Genomic DNA, 10,211 nt, shown 5'->3' on the forward strand with positions numbered 1-10,211 from the left:
GTATGCATAGATACACGACCGGAGAGGAGAGGGCACATGGGTTTACTCGCCCGTCTCTTGCCCAACATAAGCATTTCCTTCTGCAGTTGCGTGCTATTCTTGCAGACGTGAGGCTCGCTAGGTCCTTGTTTCCTCTAGTGCGTCATTATACAAATGAAAGGACCGTCAAGAAGATGATTGAACCCAGCAAGCGGCAGCACGATGATGCTGTGAGCCGGTATGGTGATGTATTTTCCAAGATTGGTGATGCCCCGATGCTGGTCTTCCTGCAGCCTCCGACTCAGCAGTTGGATTGTCATATTGAGATTAGTGATGGGAGCCATAGCTTGGAGAGTGAACTGTCACATTCTAATTATTTACATCATCTAATGGCGGAGTTCACTAGATCCCTGCATGTGCACGATGCCTCGACCATCGTTAGCATGCCTGCGTAGTGCGTGCTGGAGGCGCCTGAGGTGGTGCCGCACGGAAAGATGCTCTACAATCAACACAGTCTTCCCTTCTGACGGTGATACACCTGCATTGGAGACTGTATGGGCATCGGATCTCCAGATAGCCTGCAGCATCTGGAACAAAAGTTACCGTTATTCTAAATGTTTTGAAAGTCTTAAGCATATGCACCTGCACTCCTGCCCCAGGCTTCAGTTCGTGCTTCCTGTGTGGGACGCTTTCTTCCCTAGCTTGGAGAGCCTCCACATCATCCACTGTGGCGACCTCATGCACGTCTTCTTGCTGGTCGAAATGTGGTGTACCGTTCCCGAAGCTGACCACCATCCACTTGCACGACCTGCCAAAGCTGCAGCAGATCATGTCCGAGGTCAAGATGCATGCTCCCGCGCTCGAGAACATCAGGATCAGGGGATGCTTCGGCCTGCGCCGTCTGCCGTCCTTGAAGGGCCGCGAGCCAGACGTGAAGCGGCCGACCGTCGAGATGGAGAAGGACGTGTGGGACGGGCTGGTCGCCGGCCACCAACCCGGACCTCGATCTTCGAGCCGCCTATGCACTCGCGCTACTACAGGCGGAAGCGCCTCCTCAGGGGCACCGTCCTCAGGTACACACATATACGCATACCCATTGTCCCGTTCTGCCCTGCATGTTGATATGTTAAATAATCCATCCACCCCTTGTTTTCTCTGCTACTGACTCCACACTCACTCACCATTGACTGCTCTGCCACTCGCATTGCCCAGGTGAATCCTGAGCCGGGCATCTGCTGCTGCTGGGTTTCGTTCATGCCGTGTGCCACTTACGTCGATTTGGTTTGTTGGACAGCACTGCTCCAGCTGCTGCCTTTGCTTGAGCTTGTTCTGAGAGGTACAGGCCTCGGGTTGGCTCCTTCCTGCCCGTGCTGATGGCCGTGTTGGCCTAGCGGTTGATGTGTGTTGTGTGCTTCGGAATAAAAATGCGGCCTGGTTTAACTTTCTTCCTGCGCGCGCGTTGCGCTCAGGCGGACAGACCCGGCCGATGTGTGTGCCTACCCACCAGCTGCGTGTGGGTTTGATTTGTGTGGCTTGATGAGCGCCTGCTGCGCCGTGTGTGTTGTTGGGGATCTGGATAAAAGATTTCACCCTCGCGCTCAGGAATAGGAGAAACTTAACTTTTGCACCGCGCCATCACCTTCATCACATCATGACCTCCGCATCATGCTGCGAGGGTGCCGGATGTTCTCTTTTGTGTTTGCAGGCGGATTGTGCTATCGGTTTCCACGCGAAGGTCCCCAACATCTACGGGAATGGACAACGGGAGAGGTTAATGGCATCGTGAAGGTGAGCTCAAGGACCATCGTGATTTCTTCCAGCAAAGGTGTTCGCGGGGTGAGTCACGTTGAAGACGTGGGAAGGATGGTATGAACCGCGTGATCCGATTAAAGCATACAAATCGGATTAATGTACAGTATATTTTAAAAATGTAGTGGTTGAGTAGGGGTAAATTCGGTATGAAAAAATCGGTTGGCCTCCCTATAAAAAAAGAGGCACCCTAAGGCATATTTTTTTGAGAAATACAAACTGGAAGAGTTTTATTTCCCATATTTGTGCGTGCTTTCTTAAGCGTTCGGTGAGGAAATCGCTCTAAACCAACATGTGCGTTTGCCGATCGTCGCAGCCCAGAGTTTGTGTACTATATATGCTGTGTGTGATGAACCGAGAGACGGCTGGTTGTGTGCCTGGTGCCGGCTGCTCTGATTTGTGATTGTGAACCATAACAAGTTATGATGTATGAAGTCTGTGCTGTGTGTGATTTATTCGTGCGATCATCAGTGTGGTGATGTCTGTATCCATGCGTCCGTTTCCACTTGGGAAAAGAGATCGATAAGGTTCTGTATTAAGCAGTGCACATGTTTTAGCGTAGCTACCAACGATATGATTTAGCTTGTGACTCAGCAACCCAGGTGCCGTGCCATCATCGTAGTGACGAATCCTTGATTTTTCTTAGGTAAGGATACAGTTTGTGATTTCAGGTCTGTGAACCAGCATGTTCGGAGGACTGCTTCGCAGCTGCCTGCTACTGCTCGGCAGATGTTGCTTCTCAACCCACGTAATTATTAGTATGACCTAGAACATTTGTTGGGTCTGGTTTCTCTCTTTTGCCTCCAAGGAGAAAAAATTAACTCTTACCACATACTGACTCCAACACGAATGCATGTTTGTGTGAACGGTCGGAAGTGGATGAAAATATGAATGGAGGAACAGAGTTCTCCAGACTCCAGAGCACGGTAGGATCACTTGTGAGCTTAATCTCAAGACTGAAGCACACACAACAATTAACTGAAATGGTTACTCGAACAACAGATACCGCAACAATCCAGGAACCCAAACTTGCTGTTTGTAGCAAAGCTTCTCAAGGACAATGCCCGTGCAGTAGAGATTGCTTCAGCTGGCCTTTATTTGTGCTGCGGATGTAGCTACCAGCCTACCACCACAACCTCATTCTCTGACATTTCTCTTGAGAAATATATGAACACGCTGTCATTTTATCACACTCGATGATTTTTATAAATGTCAAAGTGTTAATGAGCTGACTATTTTTTTTTAATGTTGGCTGGCAAGTGGCAAGAGAATATTACTGGAAGATTCGATTGGTACTTTCCCCTTGGCCGGCTACAGTATTAATATAAGTACTGTATCTACTGTATAATATCCGTTGGAGTGAAGAAATGGCAGCCTAATCACCTGCTAAAGTACCAAAGTACATGCGTTCAGAACGAGAACGACGCTGACTTTGCTTGTTCCCGAGAACAGTTGCTAGAGAGAGGGAGGAGCGCATCACCCCGCCGCCGGGGTGATGGAGGTCCTGGGCCCGTCGCCGTCGCCGCCGCTGCCCAGCCCCTGCCCAAGCCTCCGCTGCGGCGGCCGCCGGGAGCAGCGCCACGGCGAGGCGTGGGTCCACGTGGCCGTGGGGAGGTCGCCGGAGAAAACGCTCGGGCTGCTGCGCTGGGCCCTGCGCCGCTTCGGGAACCCCCGCATCGTCCTCCTCCACGTCCACCAGCCGTCGCCGCTCATCCCAACACTCTGTGAGTACCGTACAAGGCTCTGTCACATACCTCTGTTGCGTTTCGTTCAAGTGCTCAGTCACTCATCCATTCATTCGTTCGTTGAACACCCAAATCGAATGAAATGGCTCCAAATTAAAATTAATGAACTGGGAAATTCAGTAGGAAAGATTCCGGCGGCGCAAGCCACGGAGGAGCTGGTGCTCTCCCATCGCAAGTCGGAGAAGGAAGAGATGGACAAGGTCCTCCTCTCCTACCTCGCCTTCTGCCGCAGGGCCCAGGTGCAGGCAACGCTTCTTCGCACGGAGAACGACCAAATCCACGACGGCATCCTCAACTTGGTCAACCATTACAGGATCACCAAGCTTATAATGGGCTCTACACCTGACAAGTATGCTTCTGTTATCTCTTGAAAGCTAGTAGCATATATTACGCTCTGCTATTTGTCTGAACCGTATTCTGGTGTGCAGTTGCTTCAAGTTGAAATATGGCAAAGAATCTTTAATGGCTAGCAATGCTCCTGCATTTTGCCAAATCTGGTTCGTGTGGAGAGGAAGGCAAATCTGGACCAGAGAAGCGAGTGCAGCCATCGACAACAATGCTCCGGTTCACTACCAAGATGATGCCATGACAACAAAAAGGATTAGGTTCAGCTCATATTCTAACAACACCGAAACAAGACTTGATGAAGGACATGTCACGGGCGAGGCACTAATGACAGTTGATCTTAATCAAGGCACTGTTTCAGATTATGACGCTCTTGGGGCACGTGAAGCCAACCATTTCTACAGTATGAACATGGCAAAATGGCAAGATGCAGAACCGGCACTCAACTCAACCTTCTTCTCTGATTCTTCTGTACATATGGACACATTACCCTTCTATTCTAAGGTGGTCCCTCTGCTTCATCTATATATGCATCCGTAATTTCATGCTTGAGACTTGTGTAAAACATAATATGGATAGGTTTTTAATTCCAGGAAGTATTGGACAGAAATCTCAAACATGTAATGATGGAAGCTGATGAATCAAGAAAGGAAGCTTTTGTTGAACTGCTGAAGCGCAAAGAAGCAGAGTCAAAAGTAGCAAGTGCTTTTGCCAGGGTATGCAATATAATCTATTCCTCATCATTTAAAAATATCATGTATTTACTTTGCTACCCTATTCCTGTAACTGTACAAGATAACTCGGAAACCAGCTGAAATCCAGATACTCAGCAGTCAGCATCCAATGTCAAATAACGTGAGGTTCTAAACATGTGTTCATTTGCATAACCAGCTTCTGGTCTCTGTGCAGGCAAAAGAGTCTGATTCTGCTAAAAAACATGAAATAAAAATGAGGGGGGAACTTGAAGCTTTATTGGTAGCCACAAGAAAGCAGCATGAAGATCTTATGAAAAACAAAGAGAGAGCTGTAGCAGGGTTAGAATCTTCTATGAGAAGATTAGCCATCCTAGATGACCATGCAGCAAAGATAAAGCTTCAGACGGATGAGTTTTTAGCAGAGCTTGAGCTGATCCAATCTTCCATAGAAAATCTCAAGCAGAACAAACTGAAAGTGCCAAAGCTTGAAGAATTGCCAAATTGCATGTCAAATGCTTTTGGAGATGATTTGTACAGCTTCAGAGAATTTACATTGTTAGATATGCAGTCTGCAACATGTGAATTCTCAGAGAGCTTCAAGATACAGTCACAAGGTCATGGGTGTGTATACAAAGGAGAAATTATGAACAGAACTGTGATGATTTATAAGCTGCACCCACACAGCATTGAGAGCGTGAAGCAGTTTCAGCAAGAGGTATTCCATGTTTCCCCGCTTCCAAATTTTCTGCTTATTTGCTGCATATCTTTGGGTCTGATGGAAATGGAGATAGATTTAGAAATTGCTATTGAAATTATGGGCTCCTTTATCAATGCCGTGTGTACCTAGGAGGATATCATCATTTAGCTGAAGATACTTATTTCCGTTTTCTGTCTCAGGTTTGTATCCTTGGCAGGGTGAGGCACCCTCATATACTGACATTGGTTGGGGCATGCCCAGAAGCGCTGTGTCTCGTCTATGAATATCTGCCAAATGAGAGCCTTCACGACCGCCTCTTCAGCAGATGCAACAGCCATTGGTTGACATGGAAAATCCGTGCACGCGTTGTTGCTGAGATATCGGGTGCTCTGCTGTTCTTGCATTCATGTAAACCTCAGATGATCATCCATGGCAACTTGAAGCTTGAGAACATCCTTCTAGATAGCGAATTCCACTGCAAGATAGCCGATTTTGGTATTTCTCGGGTATTCATGGATAACACGACGGATTACCCATCATTTGTGGAGGGTTCCGAGCTGAAAGGGTCCTTTCCCGACACAGATCCAGAGTACAAGAGAAGCAAAGTAATGACACAGAAGTCTGATATATACAACTTTGGAATGGTGATACTCCAGCTGCTAACAGGAAAACAGGAGCTTGAAGGGCTTGCTGGTGAGGTAAGGCGTGCTATCTCTTGTGGCAAGCTATCATCAATTCTCGATCCAATGGCCGGGCGGTGGCCTAGGGAGGTGGCTGGAAGGCTAGCATATTTTGGGCTGAGTTGTAGTGAAACCAGCAGCCGAGATCGCCCGGAGCTGACTCCTGGGACCGTACAAGATCTAGAACAGCTATGCTTTACGAGGGAGGAGGGACGAGCACCCTCCTCTTTCCTATGCCCTATTCTGAAGGCAAGCACCATCATCTTGCACAATTGTTAACTTAGGCAAAGGGTATGGAACTGGATGTGATGAGTAATGAGGAACTTAGTATCTTTCTTTCTTTTTCCCCTGCAGGAGATAATGCATGATCCTCAGGTGTGCGCTGATGGCTTAACGTACGAAGGGCGGGCGATTCGTAAGTGGATGGAGACTGGGAGGGGGACGTCGCCGGTGACCGGCCAGAAACTAGAGCATCGAAATCTCACGCCCAACCACACCCTTCGCTTTGCTATCCAGGATTGGCTTCGTCACTCCCACTCCCTGATGAAGCTCTAGCTTGGCGTTTGTTTTGCTTTTCTGGTCTGTAAAGATTCGCTTGTAAAAAGGAATATGCATAGAATCTAGTAACACGTAGTACTGTATATATAAATAATTTGAGTAGTTGCTTTAAGGTTTTTCTGTACGATTTTGACCAAGAGCTTTAGTACTTGACGGAATGTATCGGTACGTTTGTTTGATCGGTATTGCAGCTGCAGGATCACATTGATCACATACTTTTGCCCATTTATGCACTGCTAGCATGCCCTCGTACTGCAGTTACTAATCTGTAATTTAGGAAAAAGTCCAATTTACTACCAAGTAGGTTCAAATAATTCTTTAGGTTTACTTAACCTTCATTTTGCTAAACCAGTTCAAACCACAGCTTTAACACGTACTTAAACCGGATCGGTAATGCTGGGAGCCGCACGTCCGATGCTGGAGATAAATATCGGACACGGGACCCACCAACATCTCCCTCCGCTGATTATTTCAGCCACTTGTTCTTTTTCTCTGGTCTCCAGCTTTTTTATCCATTCGTTCATCTTCTATGAGCTCTAGTCATTCTCTGCCTCTCCAGCCATGAACTAAATCCAGCTTTGCTCCTTCTCTGCAGCAACTCAAATCCTATGCCTACTCATGTCCCAGCGCCGCCGAGCATGCCGCTCCACAGGCTAGCGCGCCCAGCGAGCTGATGGCGTTCTCCAGCGCGCGGCTCGCCGCCTCGCCGTACCAGTCCAGCGACAGCAGCCTCTCCGCTGCCGCCACCGACTTCACCTTCACGGCGTCGTGCTCCGCGCGCCCCCTGAACGGCGATGGCGGTCGGCAGGCGTGGGGCTGGAGAAGAATCCATGGTGGCAGCTATCATACTCTAGGAGGAAGAAGACTTCACCGTGAGAGGCACCAACCATTCATGTAGCATCTAAATTTTGTGATGTTGCAACAGGTATTTTGAGATGTTTTGCGTAGTGTTCGCTAATGTTGCAAGATTGATTTTTAGATGTTCTATAGTACGTTCGATTTTTTGATGTTACAATATATGACTTGAGATGTTGCAGCAGTATTTTTATGTTGCATGGTTGACGATGATTTTTTTTTACAAAAGTTGATGATGATTTTATTTTAGGATTTGGGATGTTGCAACTGTGAAATCGAGATGTTGCATTAGATGATGTATGATGTTGCACAAGATGTTGCGAGATGTTTTGGATTAAAGTAATTTTTCCAACAAAACTTAACATTGACAAATGTTGCGATGGGCTTCTTTTATATATCAGAACTTTGTTCCCAAAAATTTTATTATTTTGCATGTTGCATGCAACATGTGATCATAGCAGAATTTTTTCGCTTCCCAACTGTCCGACGCTAGCGTCCCGAATCGGACATCCGCACCCAAACCAGATTTAATGATTTGGTAGAATTAGGAACACTAACTTGGATCGACGTGTCAGCCCTGCCCTGCCGCCGCTTGCTACTCAGCGCGTGGAAGCGGTTTCCTCTAGCTTTGAGCCTCTACCATTGAGTCACTGACATGCGGATCCCATCGCATTTGGATCCATATGGCATTGGCTCAAAGGCAAGGGATCAAAGTAGAGGATCTCGTTCCTAGCGTCGGCCTCACAATAGTCTGTGATCCCGCGCGGCTCCTGGCCTTGCCCCGCCGCCAGCTGCTGCCCGGCGTACGGGCTCCCGCGCCTCCGCGCGGCGCACGGACTTGCCTTGCGGGGTAGCGCAGACAAGGAACCGCTGATTTGCTGGGGTAGTGCCACCGTCAGCTTAAGGATGAGGCAATGCACGTCCTTCACCCCCTGCTTGGTATGTGTTCGATTAATTTCCCCTAATATTTGGCTCTGACGGAAAAATCTGCCTGGATGGGGAACCCACCAGAGGGTCGGGGTTGATGTTTCGGCCACGCAGGTCAGCTGACGTGTCGATCCTAGTCAGCAAAACTACTTTTCTAATTCTACCAAATCATCAAATCCGGTTTAAATGTGTTAAAGGTGTCGGTTTAGGAAAATGAGGGATTATGTAAACCATTTGTTTCTCTAGGGTTTACTTAGTAACGTGCACGTGCGACACGCAGTATTTGCAAAACAATTTATTTAAAGGATATGAGGAAACAAACCAAACTTATATCCAAACACATAAATGAAGGGGGAAAACTCATTTATAAAGGCACTAACATGACGGAACTCAGAAGCCTATACTTGAGGTAGTAAATTAGACTTTTTCTTTTCTTTTATCTTGGTACAGCGGATAGTATATGATCATGTGACTCTATGCCTGTGAATCCTGAGCCGCGCACCTGCAGCTGGTACGCGAGATCAGTGGCTTGTTCGCCGGCGACGGATGCTGGTTTTCCATTCATGCCGGTGTGCGTTGGTACACTGGTTTTGTTTCTTGGATTCTGCTTCCTGTACTGATGGTAACCGAGCTAGTTAGTTGGCCTAGCGGGTGCTGTGTGCTTTTGGAATCTGGTTCGTGGAGAAGCAGTCAAGCAGGCTGCAGGCAGCTGCCGGGCTTGGTCTCCAAACCAAAGCGTCGATGGCCCAAAATCCCGGTATTTTTGGCTGCAGAATGATGATGATTACCGAATTGTGTAAACAAAAGAGAAAGGACTGCCAGCCTGCCAGTCTCTACCGGCTCACTAATCAATCGTCTTTAACACAGATTACCGAGCCACGGCGGAACATCTTTAGGAAAACAAAAACAAAACAAAGCGCCACAAATCTCGTGCTCTTTTTTGATAAAATAAAGAGAGAATGATGGCTGTGAGAAGCAAAGCACCAAGCCAGCCAAGGGATTTTTGCAGAGAGAGCAAGGAAGCTCCTACCGTCCTACGCCTCTCCAATCCTACTAGATCGTATTTCCTGCGGACTCCCGGTTGATCAATGGAATGATGGGTTAGATTGCTGCGCACGCCTTTCCTTTCCTTCCTTGGTCCTGGCGGAGGGAGGCGATTCTTCTCTACGGGAAACAGGTGTGTGTGCTTCTCCATGTATATGTGCATTTGCTCTCTTCGAAATACTACTGGTAGTTGAAGGACCGAAAGGGCGACCGGATGGGGGGGTGAATACGAGCCTATAAAAAATTCTCAACAAGAACAAGGCCTATGTCCCAAACGCAACCCCAAAGCACACCGTGCGTTCAATCGTCAAGATGACGCAAGTCAACTCGTGACAAGCTCACCCTAGGAACGATAAGAGACGCACAAATCACAGCGAAAATATAGCATGAATCATCTCCATCAAGTTTGCACAAAAGGGACACAACTAAGACACTACTCACCACTTACTTAACAAAGCATAGAAGGATTAGCAATTGATAAACTAAGAATGATTAACGCAAGAGACAGGATTAATTAGTTAACCACTAGACATTGTTAGCAAAAGACAAACGTGATTAAAGTGCTAAACAACTTTACTGGCAGTTGCATGAATTAAATAAGACAAGATAAAGTAAAAAAAAACTCACAATGCTTGGCGCATGTCTGTAGGCCTGGTGCATGCATTGGCCTGCCTTCCTTTGTGCATGGGTCTGCAGGTCTGCTTTGCTCGAATGCCCAGATGGCTCGCTAGCTGGCCTGCTTCGCGTCCTGGGCTGCTACCTGGCGAAGCTGGGCCTGGTGCACTGCTGCACCCGTCTACCTGCTGGGCCGCCTTGCTGGGCCTGCTATCCCTGGCCCGCGTGCACGTGCTACTCGCTGCTCTGGCTCGCTCGCTGC

At 47.9% G+C, this 10,211-nt stretch overlaps 1 protein-coding gene and 1 pseudogene across 1 annotated transcript; both read left to right on the top strand.

Annotated features, from left to right (window-relative positions):
• The first annotated feature begins 123 nt into the window (after positions 1-123).
• Positions 124-1,978, top strand: LOC117863318 (uncharacterized; annotated as a pseudogene).
• A 1,212-nt stretch (positions 1,979-3,190) lies between these two features.
• On the top strand, positions 3,191-6,685 carry LOC117865364 (U-box domain-containing protein 33). Its single transcript, XM_034749550.2, has 7 exons — positions 3,191-3,512; positions 3,654-3,882; positions 3,962-4,382; positions 4,472-4,594; positions 4,788-5,288; positions 5,471-6,199; positions 6,305-6,685. Exons 1-7 carry the CDS (start codon positions 3,284-3,286, stop codon positions 6,503-6,505), a joined length of 2,433 nt encoding a protein of 810 aa, XP_034605441.1. The 5' UTR covers positions 3,191-3,283; the 3' UTR covers positions 6,506-6,685.
• Positions 6,686-10,211: the final 3,526 nt, after the last annotated feature.

The sequence above is a fragment of the Setaria viridis genome, chromosome 7 (genome assembly GCF_005286985.2).
Source record: "Setaria viridis chromosome 7, Setaria_viridis_v4.0, whole genome shotgun sequence".
NCBI lineage: Eukaryota > Viridiplantae > Streptophyta > Magnoliopsida > Poales > Poaceae > Setaria > Setaria viridis.